Here is a 24,512-nt window from a genome sequence, read left to right as displayed (position 1 = left end):
TGTTCCTGTTTTAGTTAACGATACTAAAGCTCTTCTCATTATTAATGTCTAAGTGTTAATAATGAAACTACATGTTCAAAGCAGCAGTTCCTTAAAATTAATACAGCTTAGCAGTAAGCAATCAGATATCTAAATTCTTTAGTTTAAGAGTATTCATGCAAGAGCTTTTGAGCTAAAGCCAAGAACGGCATGAGTTTATCTAGTGATTTTTCCATAAGGGGCGCAGATTCTCTTTTTGTCAGGCAGCTACATACTTGAGTAAAATACGTATGTTTTTCAGCCACAGTGCCACGCCTCAGGAATCAGAAAGCCCTGAGGGCTCTTGATCACAGTCAGTATCAGCAATCCTACCATGTTTTTCACCAGAAGGGACAATAGTGCATATTTTATTCTGATAGTGATCTTTTTTTTATGTTTCATGCCCACAAGTACAATAGAAGAGTTGCATTTGGTTAATGCTGACCCTGAGCATAAAGTATTTGTCCTGCCCTTGAGATTTTGTGGGCAAGAGGCAGAGTTTGCATTTCTAGGGCATAAAATCGTTAAGATAGATGAAATTGCATTACTGGGATGAAAATGACAATGGAAATCAAAAATGATTGTAAACGTGTTTCTTGGATGCAGGGTTTTTTTGTGCATACAAGATACAAGCAAAAATAGTTAATTTGTGATTGTAACAATTTAAATTATAGCTTACATCCTTTATGCAGGGGAAAACAGAAAAACTGAAATTCTAGCTAAAGGGCCAAATACTACCTTCATTTCCTCTAAACTACATTAAAAGAATCTTATTTCTGTTTAAGAGGCAAAGAGATGCTTTGAAAAATGAATTTAGTTCATTTTATTGCAGTGTTTTGAAAGGTTTATTATTTAGCTGCATATAACCTCAGCAAAATGAATAATGAACTCTGCCATATCTCAAGTCTTGTCCTTCATGCTTTGCCTCACATACAATTCCCTTTTGTTATAGCTACTTTATTCATCAGATTAGGTCTTGTCATCTTTGCAACTTGCACAACAGGAAATCAATAATTAATTACGGATAGGTAAAGTAATGCCTCAGTGATTCCCTGATACATCCCACTATTGCGCTATGTAAAACAACCAGGGATAGTTACCTAGCTGATCCTCACTTGGACAGATTTGGCAAGTAATTAACATATCTCTCCCTTATCATGTGTCTCTTCGTAGCTAAAATCAAGGGATGGGATATAAAATTACGGTAGACGGTACGTGATTAGAAAATGATAACAGTGCACACCAAAAAAAGGGCACTTGAAAAAAAGAAAACCGATCGAGTCTCTCTGGTTGTTTTGAAAGGAAAAGATTGGGTGGTGCTCTCAGAAGAATACACCTCAGGCTCTGTGGTGACAGGAGAAAAAAAGGGAGAGAAAATATTCTAGATGATTTTGGGGTGGAATGCTGACAACAGGAGAATAATAGCTTTGCTTTCAGAGAAGCTGAGATGGAGGCTGGGAGGAACGTGTCTCGTTTCAAAAAGAATGAGTTTAACCACTGATTCTGAAAATGTCACCTTAAAGAGCCTACAGAAAACTTAATAATCTTCATCCAGTGCCAGACAGTTTTCCTGTGCTTAATATGTTTGTTTAGGAGCCCTTCTTTAAGCCTAATGCTGCCTAAATACTTTTTTCTCTCTTAGCTTCTTAAGCAATTGAACTTCTGCTGTGTCTGGGATGCAGAAAGTTGCTTATAAGTAAAAGGTATTTGTACCTTGAAATTCAGAGTAAAAAGGAGAGAAATGCTGAGGTGAAGCCCACTGCACATCATACCAAAGGAGACTGAAGTAGGGCATGCGTGTATCACACAGCCACACCACTGGGGAGTAGTGAGGCACCCCCCCCAGCATCAGGCACGGAGGCAGGGGGCTGAGGGCGCCTGGGAGAGGCAGCTGCTCCAGTGGCAGCTCTCCCACCCAGCTGACTTGGTCCTCCTCTGTCCAGCCCAGCCACCTCTGCTCTTTGCCTTGGCTCAGGTGATGGCACAGCTCCTGTGGTGCTCTCAGCAGGGTCTCCCTCATCTCCCCTGAGTTATGTCTGTGCAAGGGAGGAGTGGCCTTCCTCCCAGACTCACACAGCAGCGGGTGTCATACTCCGAACATAACCTGTAACCAGTAACTAACTGGCAGTATCACCATCAGAAGGCATGAAAGCAAACAGTATTTTTCTTTAACCAGTTTGGCTGACTGGACATACTGTGAGCAACTTCTGCACTTTTATCCAAATTATTATATCCCCTAAACTTGAATAATTTCTCTGGTTTAAGTCATTTTCCAGCTTTCATAAACTGGAAAAGAGACTATAAACACAAAAATCCTCAAATTAAGATGACCTTCAGTGATCCGTATTCTTCACTTTGTTTTTGAGGGACTGGCTCATAACTCTTCAGGAGAGGAGGAGAAATGGGATAGTTGGAGTCAGCAACTCTCTTTGTCTTTTAAAGCCACTAAAATTACTGCAGATTTCCAGTTGCAGACTTAATACAGAATTCGTTCAAAGGATTTAACCCAAACAGCAACTGCTAACATGTAAACTGGGAGAATGCCAGGATCTTCCAGTCTCAGTCCCTGCTCCTCTCTTCAGAAATGTATCTTGAGTTACCACTTTGAAAGCAAAAGGTAAAATCTTATGAGTAAAAATATCAATATACTGCTTAATAACTGTTTGCAGTTTAGATGGTAGGAGTAAAAAGCCATCAGTGAAGTAATCTATTCAAAATGCATCATAAAGCAGATCAATGCCCAGCTGTTCTCTGCTGGTTTTGAGTTTTCCTGGAAACAATGCAAGCGAATCCAGAAAGGACAATAGTTCCAGGAATCACTTACTGGTAATAGGATTTGGCACTGTAAATTCAAAGAAAAAATTAAAGAATACCTATATTTTTTAAATGAGATCGTTTATCTAAAACTATTTATTTTTCAAGAGTGTTTCCAGAGTTGTTGAAGTTGTAAGCGTTCAGTTGAAATCACTCTTGCAAAGTCAGAACGCTTCAAGTAGAAAGGCAGGGGCTTTTTTAGAGAACCGCCATCTCTCCATCTCCTTTAGCAACTGACATTTCCTTGTCAGCTACTTTGGCACTCAGGGAGCAATCCTGCTAGCACACTCAATATTCAGGTGTATTGGTGGGGGTAGTTATTCGCTGCTGCCATGGGGCTGGCAGAGGGAAAGAAGTCCGGCTCGGAATCTCTGTTGAGAAGCACTGAGAATTTATTCTTCCTCTTGTATTAAAAAGAAAAAATTATACAATCCCAGCTTGTAAAGCCTAATGATAACTGTGGTTGTTGGTGAACATTTAAAGTGCATCCATGAGATACGTATGTGAATCTTCCCAACCTTGGTATCATTTTAGATTTCTCACCACAGTCAAGTCACACACGTAACTTTTATATGTCAATGCATGTAGATAATTTGATCCAGTTCTAAATTCTGTTATGTCTTATTAGCGTTGTGACAACAAATTCCCAGTGAAGAATTGCCCAGACCTGTGTAAGTCTGATGAGCCTTGACTTAATTCACATCAGATTTATCTTTTACTCTAGACAGTGTCACACTGGTGCACACCAGTCCGGATGTTTCATTTAACCTGACAGCAGCGCTTCAGCTTGCAAAAGAAGCAACAGCAGGAACTCAAAGCAATGTCTGGCTGAGTTTCAAAGCAAGTAGATCCTACATTACATACTTACAGGCACTTTGTTTTGTTGCTCCATCACCAACTTCTAACACCATTGTGGGTCTAGTTACTGATTCCCGCGGGTGGTTGCCTATATATTTCTACAGCTTATTACCATTACAGGAGCAGTGGTTATCACAATTAATATCCTAGAAACAGTAAAATGTTGCCTTACAGATAAGGAAATAGAATGACAAAACAAGGCTGGTCCTGTGTGCTTCAAGTCATCTGGAAAAATGTCTATTAAGTCACAAAAGGAGAAGACCTGAACCAGGAAGTAGCATGCTGGCGAGTTTGTAAACTTGAGGGAGGCAGGACACAACATTCTCTGTAGTTCCTCAGGTTTTAGCTGTTTCATTATTGGGTTTGTTGCATCATTTTTGTTTCTTTTCCCTAGTGATATTTCTCTGCCTTCAAGAAGTTGCTCTTTTTCTTCTTGACAATGTTAGGATATCAGTGGCCGAAAGTCCGGGCGGACTATGCTTTTCAGCACTGGAACATACTCAATGTGCATGCAGCCATCATATGGTTTTGCTAAACAACTCAGTGCTTTTTAAGTCAGTATCTTCTTAGAAGCTGATAAGCATAATCAGTCAGTGGATAGGACTTGGTTTTATTTTTGTTGATTGGCTATTTGCACATAAGCTGGTGTAGAGCTTCTTTTGGACTGAATGTCATGAAGTCATCCAGGCTAGGCACCGCACCAAGGCTGGCAATGTTGGTGCTCCATCCCCAACTCTGCCCCACATTCCTTACCACCTCGTTGTGTCCAGTCCCCTGTCTTTCCTCTCATCTGTGAATTCCTCAGGCAGGAGCTCTGGTTCCCTGTGGTCTGAGCATGGTGTCAGTTCCCATCAGGGCTTAATTTCATTCAGTCCTCACAGTGTTATTGTTACTGTACAAGTGAGAAAATAGTGTGTCTGATATCATCTACCTCCACAAATCATCTCCTCAGGTTTAGGACTCCACTACCAGAGAGTTCTGAAAATTCTTGCAAATGCAATAGAAAACTGCTTTCTCTTTTCCCCTGCATTTTAAATACAAACAGCATAATGTGGAAAACCTAAATTATATTTTTCATACCATACCTATGCAGTAGGTGTTTGGCACAGTAAATTTAGTCACCCTGACAAATAATTATTTCCCAAGGGCCTGAAGAAAACTATTAATTTTCAAAATTATTTAAAATTGAGCAGGGAGACAAAAGGCCTGTTCACTCCTTAAGCCCAGTAAAAGCTGATTAGTGAGAATACAGTATAATTTTTGTTTTCTACAGTGGTTATCCAGCAACTGCCCCACATCTGATTCTTGCAATTTTCACAAGAGCATATCACTGTAAACATGTTACTACCAATCCAGCTTTAATGTTTGGACTTCATGGATTGTAATTGAGAGAGAATACATTTATCCATTATAGTGACAATACAGAGAAATACCCAGTAGCAGATACCTTGAAAGAGACAATAAGGACATACTCTGGTATTTCTGTACTCTTGCTGTTCTGTGCCCTCCTGTAGTGTGCGGTTGCCAGCTGTTAATTAATTGTTGCAAGTTAACAAATGCATCCATTCTGTAACAGAACTGCATTGAATTTCTTTCCAATTTGTCAGATCTTTTTGTCTTACTCTTCCTCTGCTAGATCACATTTATGGCTGGTAAATTGGTTTCTGAAATGCAGCCTCACACACTTTGGTTTTGAGTTAGCTTTCTTCTCTGCAGGACACTGCTATATACTGTACCTTTTAAGTACCCAAAATCAATTTAATTAAATTTCATTACAGGCACTAGAGCTGAAACAAACTAATGAAAGCCGCCATCACGTCAGGTGGTATTTATCTCAGCATTAAATTGAAAATACTCCCTTTAGGCTCTTAAAAATTAGTTTAATATTTAACGCTAATAGCTTTTGGAATTGTTGATGGGGATAGTTTTAATAAATTTGTTACAAACTGTTTACCTTTCCATAAAAAAAAAAGCTCTTTCCTCATGGCATAAGGGAGCTTAAGATAGATGACTTAAAAGTATTAGGATTTTGAAATACTGTGAGGTCTGGGAGCTGCCCATAATGCTGTTGAAAAACACCATGAAGGTTGTCGTGCAGTGACAGCAATATGCCTTGTCTAGACAAAAGCAGTGGCAGTCACCACAGAATGCTATTGCCTGCACCCCAGTTACAACTGGATTTTGCTCTCTCACTGTTCAGACACCTTGCAGTGCTGTTTCAGGGGAAGCAACATTGACAAAGGACCTGTTGATACTCTGCAGAACAAAACTGGTGCCACGCACTCTTCCTGTAGAGTTGCTGGACTGTGCAGATAACAGTGGATTTCATCCAATTCCCATCAGAAACAGGGTCCAGGTATTAATGTGAACAATACAGCTGGAATAGACAACAGGAAGAAACATTTAGGGGAAGATTTGGGTCACTTTTTTCTGACTCACTTGGCAGGGGTTTATTTGAGGGAAGTAAAAGTGCAAAAGGAGTGTGTACCTGGCCATGCATGTATCCAGATTCACAAAGGTGGGAGCATTTATGACTTGCAGTATGTAAGTGTGACTGATGTCTCCTCCTTTTGCAGGCAGGCAGGAAGAAATAGTCTATTCCTTCTCTTTTATCTGATCTGGAGTCTGCCTTCTTATTATCTTACTCTTCAGCAGTCTTGTTAAGAAAAAATAAATGATAAGAAAACTGTAACAGAGTAAATTATAGAGAGTCACCTTTCTGGTAAGAACATCTGACCCCAGAGGAGGAAGAAGGGAACCGTTTTTCTTCAGCAGGATAAAGGCATGGGCTTCTCACATGTTCGCTGCTTCATTTTTACAGTAGACAAATCACTGTGCAAGTTATTATTAACAGGAGAAGGAAAAATAATGCTAAATATGTTATTTACAGTACTGATGCTTGGATAAGATTATTGTGCGTTGTTATTCATTATAGCTATTAGTTCTATAATAGTTCTTAAACTATTCTTTAAAAATACACATTTTATATATATACATTATATATATGTACATATATTGAAAACTTTCTATCAATTTCCAGTTTGATTTAAGAATGTAGGGCTTTACGTATGCTTTTGTTGGTGTTTCTTATTGATTCTCCCTCTAGGTTGGAGGATGCAGCTTGTGTAAAAGTAGTGTTGTACATGAGAGATCGGATATAAAAAATATTGGTTTAAGCAAGTTGTATTAAAGATTAACTATTTCTTCTTTCATCTTGCTTTTTTTTATTAATTAACTGGTTTTCTTCCTTACATTTTCCTGTATGACTGCCATGAAATATGAGGTGCAGTTCAGTGAAGTGTCCTTAAAGTTTAGTGATTTCTGTGGACAAGCCCTCACTATCAACTCAAGGGAAAGTCGTTACTACTGTGAAAGCCACAGCCCAGATTTTTCACTTCTTATTTCTTCTGAGATTACAACTGAAATACATCCATGTTTATACAAATGTGCTATGTAAGGAGTACAGGAATTCAGAATCTGTAGTTAGGTGTCACAGTTAGGTGTCATAGGTGGACAATCTATGTATTTCCCTGTACGTCAGCTATGAGTATCTTCTTCCTGCTGTGTCACACTCTCGCTGAGTTCCCTGAAAGTTTAGTGGAATGGGGATATTCAAGCCATTTTCTGTTGCAGTTCTGAGAGCCATGTGCCCATGGTTTCTGTAGACAGAGCAAAGTCAGACACATGCCTTGGGCGAAGGCAGAGGATGGGAGGCAGTGGGGTTCAAGACTGGATGTCTGGAGTAGCCTGAGGTGGGGGGCAATATCCTTTACCACCCCAGTGGAGAAATAATTTTCTACAAGCAAGAGGAAAATTGCTGCTTGGTAACATTTTACTGATTTTATTTTTATACGGCATTTCACTGCAACGATTTTGTTTAGCACTGTGCCAAGCACTTGACTCGATTTTCACTGAGCCCAACAAAAAGTTAGGATTTTTAAAAGGCTTATGCCTTTAGTGTGAGACTGGGAAAACTCTGTTACTGATTTAGATTTAACATTAAGCAGTTATGAAGACAGTTAAAATCTATCAGTACTTGAAGACATTTGAAACACCGTTCAAGATGAGGTTGAATGGGCCTTTGAGCAACCTTGTCTAGTGGAAGGTGTCCCTGCCTGTTGCAGGGGGTTGGAACTAGATGATCTTTAAGGTCCCGTCCAACCCAAACCATTCTGTGATTCTGTGATTCTAAGAAGAGCAGTAGCAAAAGTCAGTTTATTCTCTCATGATACTTTCAAACTATTCTCAATATCCTTTAAAAAATTTAAATTACATTATTTTGAATTATGGCATTATACTATGGTACTGGAATAAAACATGAACAAATTAAAATATCATATTTTATTTCTGAACTAGCTGTTTCTAGTATTTGTATTTCTCTCTTTGGTTGGGTTTTTTTGATACATCACCATTACCACAGCTTTAAGTAAAAGGAATAAAATTCCTTTCTGTATATCTTGGAGAAAAAAATGCAGTGAGAAGAATGCACTGATTCTTTTTCCCTCACATGTGAATAAATGTACAGGTAATATAACTGTTCCCATCTACTTACTCCAAAACTTCCTTATAAGATAGAAATGATTCAAAGCAGAAGCTGGTTTTCACCATGAAAACAAGCTGTCTTCTGATTTGGAATTTTCATAGCCAGAATGCCATTTGGAATGTGAAAACAGAGGCATGGAAAAAGACAGAGCTATTAAACAAATAGCCTAAAATGTTGTTCAGTGTTATCATAATCTGGGTGTTTCAGAAATGTGTTACTTTATAGCACTTTCTGAATTTTGATATTTCTTCTGATATGTCAGTACAGTCAGTATGTCATATCCTGCACCACTGTTTGCCACCCAGTGGCAGGGAAGAGGTAGTAGCCTACTTACGTATATGTAGTGAAAACACTAGAGAAAATTACTCTGTACTTAAAATGGGGGCGTGTATGGCATTTTCACTGACTACTGTCATAATGTTTGATGTTGCAGGATGGATGGTCACAGTATCACTTTGTAGCCTCATCTTCAACAATAGAAAGGGATCGGCAAAGACCGTACTCTTCATCACGCACGCCCTCCATCTCTCCTGTGCGCATGTCTCCTAACAACCGCTCAGGTAAGACCAGGCTTTCAGGACTGAGGTAAAGACAGAGGTAATACAGCACTGTCATTTTCATTCTTTAAGCAATGTTACTGACATCCAGATTTGTTAACAGTGGTGGAAAGGCACAAAATACATTCTTTACTCTTACCTGAATTATCTGTTCAAAACAGGATGTTTATTTTTTTTTTCTATTAGCACCTTTTAAAGTTTTACAGCAGGAAGAATATTCCATAACTTCTTGTTATCAATTCTCATGCATTGTTTTCCTGATTTGGATTACCTGACTAGATCTCAGAGCAGTGGTGTCTGTGAAGGAAATGGACACGAGGAGATTTTGTTACTTAATATTCTAGTTGTTAATGACAACTTGGAAGTCATCTTAGAACACTTGGAAGTTGTTGAAGGATCCACATTATTTTTTGTTGGCTTTTATTCCTATTATATGTATATGTATATATAATTTATGCGTACACATGTATGGATAAGTTTCACAAAAGATTGACTGCAGGTCTTCATGTAAGGTTGATGGCATATTTACACCAGCTATCATTAGTTCTCTATGATCCGTACAATGAATTAATGTAATTAATGTAATTATGCTGCAGCTTCAATTAACTTTTCTATTCATAAATCTGGGCATTTTTCCCTCAACTTATTCTAAGGCACATCATACCTTGGTTAGATAAAACCATTCCCAAATAAAATCTTTAAACAGTCAGCCTTTCAATGTGCTTTTCACTACTTGTTCAGTCAAATCCTGTCAATCCATAGGTATACCAAGAATTTAGGATTAAAATTGGCCAAACTGATTATTGCAATGAGCATCATGACATAGTTTTGTTTCTAAGAAATATCCTTTTTTTTAATTACCTGGAAGCTGCATCTTAGTCCTGCAGAACAACCTCTGAGAAATATGAAAATGTAGCCAGAAGTACAGTGAGAGCTGCTATTCAGTTCTCAAAATCCATCATTACACAAGTCCGTAAAGGGCTCTTGTTCCGTTTTTCTTTCTCCAAAATCTCATTCTCACTGTAAGTACAAGACACTTGAAATGTCTGGCCCCAAGATCTTAGTTCTCTTTCCAGAACTGTCTCTTCACTTATGTTACTTTGTTGCTTATAGAACATACTTCTTAGAGAAATTTTGGATGAAATCTTACTGCCATCATCAGTATCAGAAGACTGCAAAAGGACTAATATGGTGCTGGTTTCTGAAGGAAGAGGACCCATGTAATTACAGACCAGTCAGCCCAACTTCATTCTAGAAAACTGCTGTAACAAATAATCACAGTCTGAGCATCTCAAAGAGTAGGAACACAAGATACTGCTTAACTCTAGGAGTATCTGTTTCTACACAGCATAAGTTACTGTCTGACCAGTAGTATCCGTATCAAATCCAAGCATTGGTTTAGTACGATTTGTTCTTACAAAATGCACCTGAATTCCTACTACAACATAGTTAAAGCACTTTATGGAAACAATAGTCAGTAAGTGAAATCTACTGTAATCAGTAAGACTTTTTCAGAAAATAATTTTATAGGCAAGCTAGAGCAACCGGGAAAACAGTCCAGAAAGTGTCATGTGTGGTAAATAAACTGACTAAAAGCCATTCACAAAGAATGGGTATTGTTTAGTGCCAAAATGGAGGAGTGCTTTATTTGGAGGTTTGCCTGGGTCCCAGTAGTCTTCAGTGGCTTTATTAATAGCCCAGATAATACACAAAAGATGCCTATTACCTTTGCAGGTGCCACAAACCTGGGAGAAACATATGTACCTTAAAGGTCAATATTGGAATTCAGAGTGATACTGAGAAATTGGAGATACTGTCCAAATGGGAAAAAAGATCCAGTCCTTTACAAATAAATTATAAGGAGAATAGCTGGCTGGACAAAAGTTCTTTTGAAATTATTTAGGGATTTTTTTGTCAGTTGCACACATGAATCATGAGATGGAGAAATCAGGGTATGAAAACCACTGCATGTACTGTAATTGTTTAACTCAAATAAGAGAGACATAAGACGGGGTCAGCGGGAAGAGGTACACACCAAGTATTCAAGCCAGCTGTGAAGAGGGACAGCATAAACTTTCTCTACTTTCATAGCAGGCAGCTGGAAATAATGAGCAGCGAAGAGTCACGCTAGGCATCAGGGAACATTTCCTAACAGGAGGGAGACAAAGCACTGGAACAGACTGCTTGGAGCAGTTATGTGATCTCTGTCATTAGAGATCTTTAGTTTTAGATTAAAATCTGTCAAGAAATATTTTGGTATACTGGATCCTACCTTGGGGTAAAGAGTTGAAGTAAATGAACTCACAATGTCCCATTCATCCCTAGGACTTAAGAGTTCTGTCTTCTTCTCTGTGCCCTTTAAGAATAGAAAACCTTGATACCACTTTTCAGTCTAATGTCAACCAGTGATTTCATATCTGCTTCCAGTAAAGGCTCTGAAAGAGGGCACTTCTGGATTTTAACACTTGCCAGAAAGTAGTTGTTCTCAAGTAGGAAGAGAGAGTCAATTCCCACAGAGAACAAAGAGAGGTGTTTTTGTCTGTATTGGTCAATTGTGTTCGAAACACCAGAGTGCTTAAGAGCGTTAATGAAGTATGAGAGACAAAATGCATCCCCGTGTAAGCAACTTCTTCAAGGTTTGCATTCTGGTTTGTTCCCTCTTAGACTTAAGTTGTCATTAGCTGATTTGGAAATTTAATGTCACATTTCTTTACACCTGCTGGATTATCAGCTTTAGAATTACATCACTATAAACAAGCAATTTAGAAGCAATCCCAAATTTTAATGGCCTCATAAGAAAAAACTTTTGTCCTGCATTTGCTTTGCATACAGAAGCCAACGCCAACAGAACCAATCTAAGCAGAATTCAGCATCACTTTTGTTTCCCTATTCCTTAACTAAAAAATGTAACATAGTTTAGAGAGGCTGAAAGATACTGTTCATGATCAAGCATAACGAATGAGCTTGTGTTTTTTGTATAGACTTTTCTTTCCTTTTAGGGAAGGACATTGTTACTGCTTTTGAGGTTCTTTTGACATACCAGATACCTGGGTGGAGGTAGGAGAGGGTGTGGAAGTAAGCGCCAGTCTTTAGTTATTTTTGTACACTGTGCCTTCACAAGGCTCTGGTGTGTGCTGCCACTTGCCCTGCACTCCTTCCCCTGCTCTCCACAACAGCGAAAGTGAGTTGTATCTGCCTACTCCTACATACAGCGAAGTCAGTTCATGTGAAAGGTGTTATATTTTTCCTGAGCATCACAGTCTCTAAGTCTTCATAATCAGTGCCAGTGATCAGCTTCACATTCTCAAGTACATGAAAATCAAGTACACACCAGTTCTCCTTCTAGTCACCTTGTACTTTCCTTCTCTTAGCCATACCACAAGTATAGGTGAAGGATTTCATTTTAACAATAGCTTAAAGTAGCAGTTGTTGTTCTAAAGGCAATTGTTCATAGAAATTTAAAGACAGATAATTATTGAAGTTACCTTTAAGTGTTAGGCATTCTTTGCTATATGTTTTCTAAGAAAAATGTGTTTCTTTTCTTCCCATCTCTACTAAAATCCTTTAATTGGTTTGCTTATTTTCAAGAGAGAAAGGAAGAAATCATCTTGTATCATTTTTTTTCCACACAGTCGATAGTTAATGGTCTTTTCAACAGAAATAAATAAATCATTTTGAAAAAAAAAAAAAAGGAAGTGCCTATACCAGAAAGTTTTGACAAGTTAAAGAATTTGGAAAGCAAGTTTTTAATTATTGTACTTTTTTTGCAATGATCACCTTAGTTGTTGAGTATAGGTGAAAAAAAGTAAAACATTCAGAGAGAAAATTATGTTTGGAGTTGACTGTTGCATGAATACATTTGTCCTGTACTTGAAATAACAGCACCTTTTCCTCCCTAATGGGGTAGTGTTTCTTCAAACAGCATAATTTTAGTATGCAAACAAGTATACATTTTACTGAAATGTTTACTCTAGAGTTAAACATTCATATGTTCAGTCATATGTGGCAAGAAAAAACAAATCCGTTTTTGTGATCTAGCAAGTGCCCCAGCCTCACCTCGGGAAATGATCAGCCTAAAAGAAAGAAAAACAGACTATGAATCAACTGGAACAAATGCCACTTACCATGGAAGTAAGGGGGAACACACTTCCAGGAAAGACACCATGACAGGTGAGTTTATGCTTGCATTGCATATGTAAAAATCAGCTGATTTTATAGGCTTGGCTGGGTTTGCTGAATAAGTACTGGATCCTAATGAACAGAATGGTATGTGAAAAAGATTTGTGAAGACCATGTTTCTTCAGAGAAGGCTATAAAATCAGATTTATGTTTCTTTGTAACTTTACATTTTCATTTCAGAAGGAAGTTGGTAGATCACTTTGAGTTAACTAGTGTTGTTTCTGCAAGTATGACAGTGGTTGAGCATGTGCCCTAACATCTGTCTTTGACAGGGAATGGCTTTCCAAGGCCAGTTAGCTTATTTTGCACATCAGTCATCCCTAGGAAATCTGGTGGTGGTTGTGAATTCTGTCTGTGTTCCTTTCCCAGCTGGGCTGATTTAAATGCAACAGTTTTTTCTCTGTGTGTTATGGCACCTATTGCAGGTTTCACTGAAGGCCCGTCCCCCCTGGTGAGCTCATTAACTTGTCAGCATTTCAGTAATTACAAAATTTTGAGTGCTGGGCCCAGTACTGCACCTCTTAATTAATTCTCTTGAAAAATACATGTTGGTCTCCCATCACCATTGCGCAGGCTTATATAACCTTTACTGACCATGTTGTTGCACTTACATAGTACTGAGCAGTGTGGTGTCCTCTTCTCCAAATGCGACCACAGTGAGGAGTCACTGCACATTCTGAATGACTGTTACTGTCCCCTATACCCTCTGTAGAAGTCTTACTCAGAGGATGCCAGAATGGGGGGTCTCTGGGTTCCTCAGCTCACTGGGGACATCAGGAACATGCTGCCTCAGAATCAGGCCATCAGTACTAGTTTTCAAGACCGTATTCAGGATACGATGATAGTCATACTGCATCTACTGTGTTATTCACTGCTGCATAATCAAAACCTAAAGGCCAGCCTTTGTGTGAAAATGCAATATGGAACATTAATTAGCACAAAAGTGAAAACGTGAAGATGAGGAATAACAAGAGCATTTGGAAGCCCCTGAAATTAAGAGTCTCCTGAATGACATCTGCAGAGTACTACATGAGATTGCAGCATATTCAGTCAAGGTACTGCATTTTATATATCTGTAATATTTTGAGTGTTTCATAGTCATTGCGCAATGTGTTTCTCTAAAGCACTTCAGTGGTCCTTATTTGTGTGATTGTGAAGGACAGGACTGTGTTTCTTTCAGTACTTTGTCAAGGACCCACAAAGAGGGAATCTCAGGAGTAAGAACAGAAGGCTGAAAAGGCAGAAACACTAGCATTTTGTTCTGGCTTTATCTGCAAATTCAGACTACCAGATTAGATTAGAAGGTTCACCCAAAAAGAAGTGTTCCATATGGAAAACGTGTGTTTACATACAGGTAGTCTTGTCTTTTGCCACACATTAAAAAAAAAAATAGAGTTTTCTTTTTCCCCAACCCTTTTCATTTTGTCTTTCACTGCAGTGCTTTTCTTCTCCCATTCCTGTTTCCCTTATTTCCTTTATCTTTCAATATACTTTTTGGAGTGTGAGATTTGTACTTCCCCTTCAACCTTTGCTCCACTTTGAGTTTTGCATCATGTTTTCCTTTAATATCTGCTTGTATTTGTCTGTTCTTATTGATCTTTTGAGTGGGCTTTTAGTAAGGAAACTTGAAAGATTCAGCATCATGATCAGCTATTGACTTTTTCCAGCTGCTGAGCTCAGTGAGAAAAATGAAAACCAAAATCAAGTTGAAAAGGGCAATAATATTTCACAATCACACATGACCATTGTACGAATTAATATGGAGTTAACAAATCACTTTCTCTTTCTTTCAGATCACCAAATCTCTGCTCATTTGCTCTAAGTTCAAATTAAGCACCGTTCTAAGAACAAAAGAAAATGACAAAAGGAGTCTTGTGCCTCAACATTCAACATGAAATTTATGTAACATATTTGTAGCTCAGGAAATAATAAATATTTCATTAAAGAATGATATTAAATCAGTATTTGTAATTTCAATTGTGAGACATTTTGGCTTTATTTGAATGGTCTAATAGAAGTTCATGTAGCAAGTTCATTGCAATCTCTGTCTTTCATTTTGTGGGTCAGACAGTCCTTTGCAGCTAATGCATCTGTGGAATCTATGGGATAAATGTTTTTTCAGGTTCCACCTGATGTATGCATGTTTTCAGCTGCTCTTGTATTTTGTGCCAAGCTGATGTATCACACAAAGCATTCTTCGACTTACAGGTTTACACGGAATGTAAAGCCACAACTGTAGTTCCCATTTATCCATGACTGTCTCCATGTTCTTCTCCAAAGCTCTTCCCAGTTTATAGTTCAGAAATTTTACGACCTCTTGGTTGGGACTGAAATTAAGGGGTTTTGATGGATTTTTGAAATAGAATGTTGGCTTCTCGCCATTGTGGGGAGTTGTTAGGAAACCTCTGGGGAAAATGGAGTAAACAGTGTGGCTGAAGATAATAACTTACATCGATTTCACAAGGACAACTAAAAAAAAGAGGAACAATATCAAAGTTCTCATTGCCCTCTTCACAGGTTTATGATGTCTTTTATATTTACAGTCCATCTCTTCTCTGCAGAAAATAATAACCAATAATAAAATTTTATCACCTAAAGTATATTTTTAAGACAAAACCTATCATATTTATTTAAAAAAAAAACAAAACAAAAGCCCAGAAACTTTAGGTGCATATGATAACTTTAATTACGCGATGGTGTCTTCCTTCAGAACAGGGAAGATGTGGCTACTGTATACTGTCATGGAACCCCTATTCTAAAGTTTCTTTTACTGTGTTAGTTCCCTCACTGAAGTAATCTGTGCATCGCAGACTGCACCCTCTATCTTCACTTTCACCAGCAGAAGCATATTCTGATTAATATATTTTCTTTTGGTTTTAAAGAATCAGTCATCTGTACTTTTGGTTTTTAAACGTTTTCAAGTCCACACATACAGAACACAACCAACTACCATCACCTTTTACAATAGCTACAGATACTAAGGCTACTCATTATTACTTTAAGAAACCATCTTTTCTCATGCCCTTACCTCATCTTTCACCATGCAGGAGGGTGGCAGTGTCAGTGACAGGTAATGATCTGTGGTAGGTGAGATTTGTGAGGCATAGAAGCATTTTGCTTTACTGTCTTGAACTAGATTTTAGAAAATGGAGTCCTGCTACTTATATCAGGAAAAGCAGGTTACGTGATACCAGATGAAGACACTCTATGTCTAGCTGAGTGTTCCTTTCTTACTATCAGTCTGTGTTTCTGAGGGAGAAAGGCTAGCCTCTTGCTTTTTCAAAGTATCTGTAAATGTGTTCAGAATAAGTACTTGAAAGAACTGAAAGCTGAATGTTAAACCATGAATCAAGTGACTGGGGTATATGAGGACAGCTTCAGTCAGGGATACCTTTGTCACATAGACCACAGTGTGACATAATTTTGAAAGCTGTTGTCAGCTTTGCAGAAAACTGCTATGGGGAGCTGTATGATTTTTTTGTTTAACTGGTATCACCTTGAAAACTAAATGGGGGAAAAAAGAAGGTATTTTTCTGTAATGCTCTTTATGAAATACAGTCACAAAATACTGCAGGTTGATCACAGTACTCATTTTAGAACCTTCAGTTTTGCTTTGTAAAAACCGCTGCTTCAGTACTATCACGTACCGATGTTTAGGTACTGCATAAAATACACTCATCACTCCTCAAATCTCTTCGTCTGTAGCCGCAGTTCTCACATCTCTGTAAGAAAGTGTGGCTGCTGGAAAATCTCCATCTCTTAGACCTTGTACCCCTTCCCCTTCTCTTGCCATGTTTTAAAGAAGAACATTATTTCATTAATGTTCCTTTCTTCCTGTTTGAAAAATTTACTATGATAGTTTGTATACAGCATTAACAGGAAAAATCAGATTCTAACCACACAATATCTGTCCGTTCAGCTAGCTCATCCTCTCCCTTTTTTCTCTTATATTTGCCCTCTGCTTTTGGACAGCAAGAGTCAACTGCTCACTGAAGCATGGCAGAGCAGGAACGGAGTTCCCAGGGATACTGCCTGCTTGTTCAGAAGCAGGTACTGGAGGGGGCTGTGTGCACTGCTAGCAGCTATATTGCTTGACTTGCATTCCCTCCAGAGAGAACTATCCCAGCCTCCCAGTAAGACTAAGTCAAGACTTGAACTCTTAGCATTCATTTCCAAGTGTTTGCTGTGTCATTGGTTTTATTACATTAAGAAAATAATGCTACCTTTTTGATTATTTTTTTCATTTTAAACTTGTGAATTTGTACTCATCACTGATTTCACAGCAGCACAGACCTTGCAGCTATTTTAACAAGCCGATACTGTCAATTTTCCATTGCAGAATATGTGATCTGGGAGACCTTAAGTCTTTGATCTGGCATGTGACGGTGTATCAGTGCAAATGTCACAGTAATGAATTGGATAGCTATGCACCAACTGTAAACTATTTCTGGTTTTATAATAGTCATGGCTATTTGCTGTTAGTGGCACATATGTACAATATGCCTTTTTACATACCTGTAAAAAGATGGAAAGGTTATGATGCTCCTTAAAGTCTCTCTGATTGCCTGTAGGAACAACATACAAATTAATTAGCATGTGTCTAATTTGCTGTTCTTCATCACATTCTTCATAAAACCCTCAGATGTCGCACCTTATACCAGTCTTTTATTCTTGACATCAACCAACCATGAATAGTATTGTCTCGTCTGGTCATGCCTGACTAAAATCTTGCTTGCAGGAAACTTCAACCCTGCTTACCTTGCCATCCATATACATGAAAACAAAATGGTTACAGGAGGTTATTCCTGGGTTTATGAGATTCCAACACATTGAATATCACTTTCATCTTTTTCAAGAAGTAGCACTTCACAAAATGGTTAGCTGAAATGCTAATTATGAGAATCTCTGGATCTTGAGAAAAGGAATTTGTATAACCCAGCTTCTTGCAGTTTGTGGGGCAAGCAGAAACAGCATGAAAAGAAGATGATATCAAGGGAAGATCTGGCAGTTGTACTACAGAGAGTCATGCCATCATGAGATGCACCACAAATAGCAATGCTGATGCAGACTCCTCTAATACCAAAGACTATCATCAGGAGGGGGACTTTTTAACTCTAAAGCAGAGGATGCTGCCAGAATAAATAAATAAGTTAAAAACCAAACACTGAAATAAGTCTCACACACCACTCAGGTTAGGTGACAGAATGCAGCCTGAACAGAGAGAACCTCTGCAGATCAAGCTTTCAGCACTTTACATCTAAGATCAAGCACTTCGCATTTCCATCTGCTATCATCTAGTAGCACAGAGGTGCAGGTAAGAGTACCTACCTCTGGAAAAGACCATCCAGCATCTGTAACCAGAGTTCGTATTCTTCCCGCTTCAAAGAAAGGATCCTGCCGCACTCCTCGGAGACCTCCAGAGCTCTTCTCCATTTCCTATACAAGACTATGCACTGTTTCAGTAACTGCATCCAGCTCTTCAAGAAGAAGTTTTTTCACACCTATTAATGGTTATGAAGTGAAATGTCTTTTTTTTTTCCAGCTGTTAGGGCTCATCACCCTACCATATAATCCCTGTCTTTATCCTGTTCCAAGGACACACTTGAGATATTTAAGAACATGATCTAAAATCTGTAAAACAGCAACATGGAGCAGAGGGAAGAGTTTGTACATGCTGGGATCCATGCTAGCAGGTTGACAAAGAAAGTGGTTCTTCAGTAACTGTGGTTCTTCTTAGCAATGTGGCTAGCATGGGTCCCATACCCAGCTTTCAGCTCTGATGCTTAGTCCTCACTACGAAAGTTTTTGAGGTGCAAAGGTATTAAAAGCAACACTTTGGTGCCTTCAGGTTTTGTACCATTACACAGGGACCTGAGAGAAGTCATGTGCCCAACATGTTTCGTCTCCAGTGATGACTGATTCACAACTACTCAACTTTTATTTTCAGGCACATGCTTTTATAATGAGAGTCCTCGTGATGGTAACAAATCATTAATTCTCATGTCTGGAAAGTCAATAACATGCATGCCTGGTAAGAATGGTGCGCAGCAGCCACACACACGGACAAAAATTACTGCCATCTTTCAAATACTACACTTTCAGATATGAGAAATAACTGTAATCTTTTCAGTTCGACCAGCAAACTAAGCTTCAGCTAGATAGCCAAATCAGTGTGATCAGTGAAGTCAGCTTTGCAGGGAAGTGCCTTAGCTTTTCACAGGGTTTTGGGGGGCACGGTGGGAAAGAATGGGTTATTTTGAAAACTGTGTTATCCTTGTCTTTAGAATTACTCCTGCTTTCAAATTCATAGCTCAGTTTGCTCCCTGCATTTTAGAGGTAGGGCATCTGAGAACAAAGTAGCAGAAGAGTTTCAGACTGTCTTGGCCAGGCCTATTCAGTCTACATACAGCTTTTTTTTCTTCTTGTTAACTCGTTTTTTCAGTTGCATTTAATCACTTTTTCCATGAATAATTTTATGATGCCATAGGATAATAATAATCCACATCATCCAACTGAAGTGAAAGGACTGAAATGTTTCTTAATGTTTACACCTGTTACCTGTTCAGTGTATGTGTGGTATAAAATCCCATATGTAACCTGATATATATTACCAAATACTAGCTGTATATTTTGTTATTTATTGAAGTTATTTTGTTGATTTATATGTGAAATGCACAAGATTGATATGAACATGACATAGCACCTGTTAATAAGTGTATACCATATACATGCATGTACAACAAAGCAAAAATTATGACTGTATTGTGGGAGGAAGAGAAAACAGAAATCTGCAAATGTTTTTGAAGATTTTTTTGTGGGGGGAACAGGCATTTAATGAAGCCATAAGAATTCATTTTGAGGCCAAAGAGGTATGTTTGGTAAACCTGCTTTTTCCTTCCTTTTTCCCCTCTCCAGCTCAGAACACTGGAATCTCAACTTTGTACAGGAATTCATATGGTGCGCCTGCTGAAGATATCAAACATAACCAGGTAGGTAGAGAGACAAAAATGCTACAGTTCCAATGTAACGTCTTATATGGAAATGAAGAAAAACATCACAAAGATTGGTAAATCTAGATTAGAGGAACTGAGTCACCCACTTGCACAAATGCTAGCAATTCCACTGGCTTCAAAGAAGCTATATTCCTTACGCTAATGGATAATTTCAGTTAAATTTCAAAAACATCCAACAGGTTATGATAGCATATGCAGAAAAATTATTTAAGGTGTTTAAGCCTGTAGTTCAGAATGAAGGCAAGAGGGGCTCGGGACCTGAATACCTTTAAAGTTCTGGATAGATGCCACATCCCTAGAAACATTCAGAGCCAGGTTGGATGGGGCTCTGAGTAACCTGATCTAGTTGAAGATGTCCCTGCTCACAGAAAAAGGCCCTCTGCTCTATGGATGTGTATGGTAGTCATACGTCTGCAATTTCCAATGTATTATTTCTTTGGTCCCCAGGAATTAGACATTTTTCTGCATCCATAGACTTCTGTTTCATCATTACGTGTAGTGCTACTTTATCCTTAATTACAACTCCTCGATAGTTTCACAACTTCCCTATGTAATATGCATAAGTTACAGTACTTTTATCTAAAATGAGGCCAAAAACATTTAAGAAAAACACTGAAAAATCATACTAGTATCAGACAGGTAAATTAATATGTAGTAAAAAAGATTTTTCACCAAAATTTTTTGCTAGGCTACTTGAAATTTCCATTTAAGAGACCGATATTTCGGTCTTAATCCACAAACTTCAGGTGAAGAGAGTTTCTGATATTCTTTTCCCCCATTTCTCTTTATTCTTTTTTTAATTAGACAGTGTTTCCTGTAGTGCACCATATTTCTTTGTGCAAGACAGTGCATGAAGGTGTTTCTGCTTTTATTGCGTTTAAGGAGGAAATAAGGGTATGTGGTGTTGAAGGAGCAGGTGCAGTCTAATTGCAGTCATGAATCAACCAATTTGATTTGGAGGGGCGAGAATCTGAGCAAAACAAAACAACCCAAAGCCCTCTAGTTTTCCACCTTTTTGCACTTGCTTTCTCAATGAAATGTCAGGTTTATGATTGACATATTGGAAAGAATGGTTTTAGCTGAAAAGAACGCAGAAGTACTACTTCAGTCCCCTATTTTCTACTCAAAAAACAACCGTCTCTTAGCTTTTTGTCATATAAGTAGGTTGCTTCAGACAGAATTTTTCTCCTGCATCCAAAATTAAACACCTGTGTTTGAATATATGAAATTAAAGGAGGAACTGAAGGTCCTGTACACCTGGATAGCAGTACTAGAAATAGAAGCTAGAGTAGTTGTTCTCTTTTGTGCAGTTCTAATACTGCGCCCAGTCTTGTTAGGTCAATCACTTGTGGGATTGTTGGGGCAGCAGACATAGGCAGCATTTTGCACCCTACGCATGGAGTCCAGTACAGACGTGCTTTATGCCACAGAGTTTGGGCCGTAGCAGTGCAACCGTTCCTCTCTTCTTGAAGGAGCATTATCAACTTTGCAGAGTCAGCAGGGTATGCATTCTCCTGCCGCTGCCATCTGAGCACCAATATTCCAGGGGATGACCATTTGAAGATTGAAAAGCTGTATCATTTTGCAGTCACAAAACTGCCCAGGCTTACAGAGGTGGCGTAACACAAAAGATAGCATTCCACTGAAATACTTACTTAGCATGACAGTTTTCAGATTGTAATTAAGTCCCAGATTTAAAACCAGAGACTCACTAAGGCTGCCTGCAAAAAACTTTATGGAAAACTTAGGTTTAGGGGACCACCCAAGGGTTTTTTTTTTTTGCATCTCATAAATATTTCAGCATCAAGGCAACTTCCTGGAATGTACCAACATCACAAGATTGCCAACATGAAGTGTTGAGGAGGTGGCAAGAAGGTGGTTCTGCTTACAGTTAGCTGAACACATTTTAGAGCACTTACTTAGATTGAAATTTCCTCATGTCAGTGCCCTGCATACTGTCAGTGGTTCTTAAGGATACGATACCACCCTAAATCTCACTTTTGGCAAAGGCAGCTGCAAAATGTTTAGTATTTTTGGAGTGTATAACACTTCCATTCAAATTTTGCAAGGCTGAGTTTTGGCCACCAATGTTTGTGTTATATAGCTGCAAAATAGTCAGTAAGTTACACACAGATTGTAGTTACAGAAGTAACTGTAAGCTGTGATGCTTGAACTTCATTTGAAGCAAACCATCATCTTGAGCAGCAATAATATTAAATAATAAATGTATTTAATAAAAACATTAAATAGATATAAAGAAATACAATGACAAGGCAAAGCTGTAGGATTAATTCACTACCAAGCAACACCTTGAGATGTTAAGCTTATGCACAACTTGGTACTTCCAGCATGAAAAACATGAGATTTACTCCTTCTTCCATCCTGTTGCCCACAATAAGTTGTATCTGACAAACTGGGGGTATTAACTCTTTCAGGTTTCAACACAGCCAGTTCCACAGGAGCCCAGCAGAAAAGATTATGAACCATATCAGCCATTTCAGAATTCAACAAGAAACTATGACGAGTCCTTCTTTGAGGACCAAGTGCATCATCGCCCACCTGCAAGCGAATACAACATGCACCTGGGACTAAAGTCAACTGGCAACTATGTCGACTTCTATTCAGCTGCTCGTCCCTATAGTGAACTTAACTATGAAACAAGCCACTATCCAGCCTCTCCCGACTCCTGGGTTTGAGACTTGGGCAGATACAAAAGCTCCAGGAACTGTGCATGTGCATGCATACCACAAGACGTTTTTTTTCCTGCAGATTTAGTTTGTTAAAGCCTGTTCCATAGGAAGGCCCAGATAACCAGAATGGAAGAATTTAAGAGATTTTTTTAGAAGGCTAAAAGATACAAAAGCTAAACCTGGGAGTAATTAGAAGGAAATATATATACATATATATATTTTACAGTGTGGGGCAACTTCATTGTTGGCCTGTAGAGTCTAAAGTTTGGTGCTGTATATTGAATGTGGCTGAAGGAAGGAGGGAGAACATGGCAGTGGATGTGGGTCAGGAGTTAAGCACAAGTAACTGAGCAGCGTACATACTTTATGGGGAACAGCTTCTCACACTTTGTTTAATATCCTCATTCATTGTGAATCTAGGCTTCAAGTTGCATTTGGGGTTTCCTCTGTACAGCAAGATGTTTCTTGCCTTTTGTTAATGCATTGTTGTAAAGTATTTGATGTACATTACAGATAAAAAAAAGAAGTGCATTGTGTATATTACACCAATGCCACGGTGTTTCTTCATCTATGGTTCTAAATATTGCTTCAATTTCAAATTTTGAAAGATGTATGAATTTCCAGGTTTTTGTTTTCTTTTCCCCGGTGCGTTTTACCAAAAAAAAAAAAAAAAAAAGAAAAGAAAAAAAAAGAAAAAAAAAAAAAGAAAAAATCAAAAAAAAACATAAAGGAATATTTAGCAGTATTGTTTGTTCTGATATGTGAATTTGTTTGTGGCAACTAAAAACAAAAAAAGGCATTCAGCAGTTTCTGACAATTAACATTCATCATTCCACACTCCTTGTCAACAAAGTGCTTTTTCACTGCCTAAAATTTTAGATGTAGATATTTGAAATAGATTTTTTTCATTTATACCAGTTTTCTTTATGATGATACAGTGTTAAAAGAAAATAAATTACAATTGATCTGTCATCCATATTTGCTAAGAATGTCTATTTCCAAGAACCTACCATACAAATATACATTCTTACATGTGTGTGTCCACGTATGCATAGTATTCTGTGTGCGTGTGTATGTTTGAGTGTGTGTGTTTGTGTGGCGTAAGACTTCTTCTCATCCAATGTTTTCCTTATTCAATCTTCAATTTTTGTTTGATTTTCAGTTATTTTAAACAGTGGAAACTCCAGTATGTGCTTTCTCTTACTCACTTTCTTAACCATTGACAGCAATTCAAAATTGTCCAGCCGCATACTCACAAAGGAAGGGGTTATCAGATTTTTTTCACTGACTCCTTCACCCTTAGGTGCCATTTCCTTTAAAATATCATCTCTTGATCTTCTCTTGAGGAAATTTCATTCCTCTCCAGCCACCAACGACAAGTGCTCAAGGAAGGCAGAGTTTGATCTTGCCATCTCCCTGAGGGAATGGAAAAACAAAGACCCAACGGACTAAAGTTTGGAGTCTCCAAACTCTTCAGTTTCATAGAAAGGTCCAATTCCTGAACTTTTAGGACAATCGTTTTTTTTAACCCATACTACAAAGAAAACCCAACACCCAGAATACATTCCTCAGATATGAAAGATACCAACCCATTTCTGTGTATTTAAAGTAAAACCCAAAAGAAATGGAAATGTAAAGGACAGAGATATTTTTTATTATCGTTATTATTTAAACGAAAAGGAAGCTAAGCTAGGAGGCCAGAAGAGCTGGCATATTCATCTTAGCTCTTGGGATTCTGGAAATTAAAGAATTTAGCATTTCTTCATTTCTTTGGTTCAGGCAACAGTTCAGCGTACTGTTTTCACAGTGTAAGACCTACCACAAATGGAGTAGTTGTAAG

General features: G+C 38.2%; 1 protein-coding gene and 1 long non-coding RNA gene across 5 annotated transcripts in view; both read left to right on the top strand.

Annotated features, from left to right (window-relative positions):
* Window positions 1-23,644, top strand: part of CTNND2 (catenin delta 2) — a 645,610-nt gene extending 621,966 nt beyond the window's left edge. For all 4 annotated transcript variants that reach the window (XM_061449215.1, XM_061449216.1, XM_061449218.1 and 1 more), the window contains 4 exons: window positions 8,667-8,793; window positions 12,829-12,960; window positions 19,885-19,958; window positions 22,418-23,644. In XM_061449215.1, the coding sequence (XP_061305199.1) occupies window positions 8,667-8,793; window positions 12,829-12,960; window positions 19,885-19,958; window positions 22,418-22,678 (594 nt within the window). In that variant the 3' untranslated portion in view covers window positions 22,679-23,644. The remainder of the gene's footprint in view (window positions 1-8,666; window positions 8,794-12,828; window positions 12,961-19,884; window positions 19,959-22,417) is intronic.
* LOC133267162 (uncharacterized) lies at window positions 13,003-14,930 on the top strand. The gene is made up of 2 exons (XR_009742655.1): window positions 13,003-14,024; window positions 14,763-14,930. It is a non-coding gene; the product is annotated as an uncharacterized LOC133267162 (long non-coding RNA).
* Window positions 23,645-24,512: the final 868 nt, after the last annotated feature.

Source organism: Pezoporus flaviventris, unplaced genomic scaffold (genome assembly GCF_033815535.1).
Source record: "Pezoporus flaviventris isolate CSIRO_AGI_PZ_B2104156 unplaced genomic scaffold, CSIRO_AGI_Pfla_v1 ptg000007l, whole genome shotgun sequence".
NCBI lineage: Eukaryota > Metazoa > Chordata > Aves > Psittaciformes > Psittacidae > Pezoporus > Pezoporus flaviventris.
The sequence above is the reverse complement of the archived record's forward strand: the minus strand, read 5'-3'. Positions and strand labels throughout refer to the sequence as shown.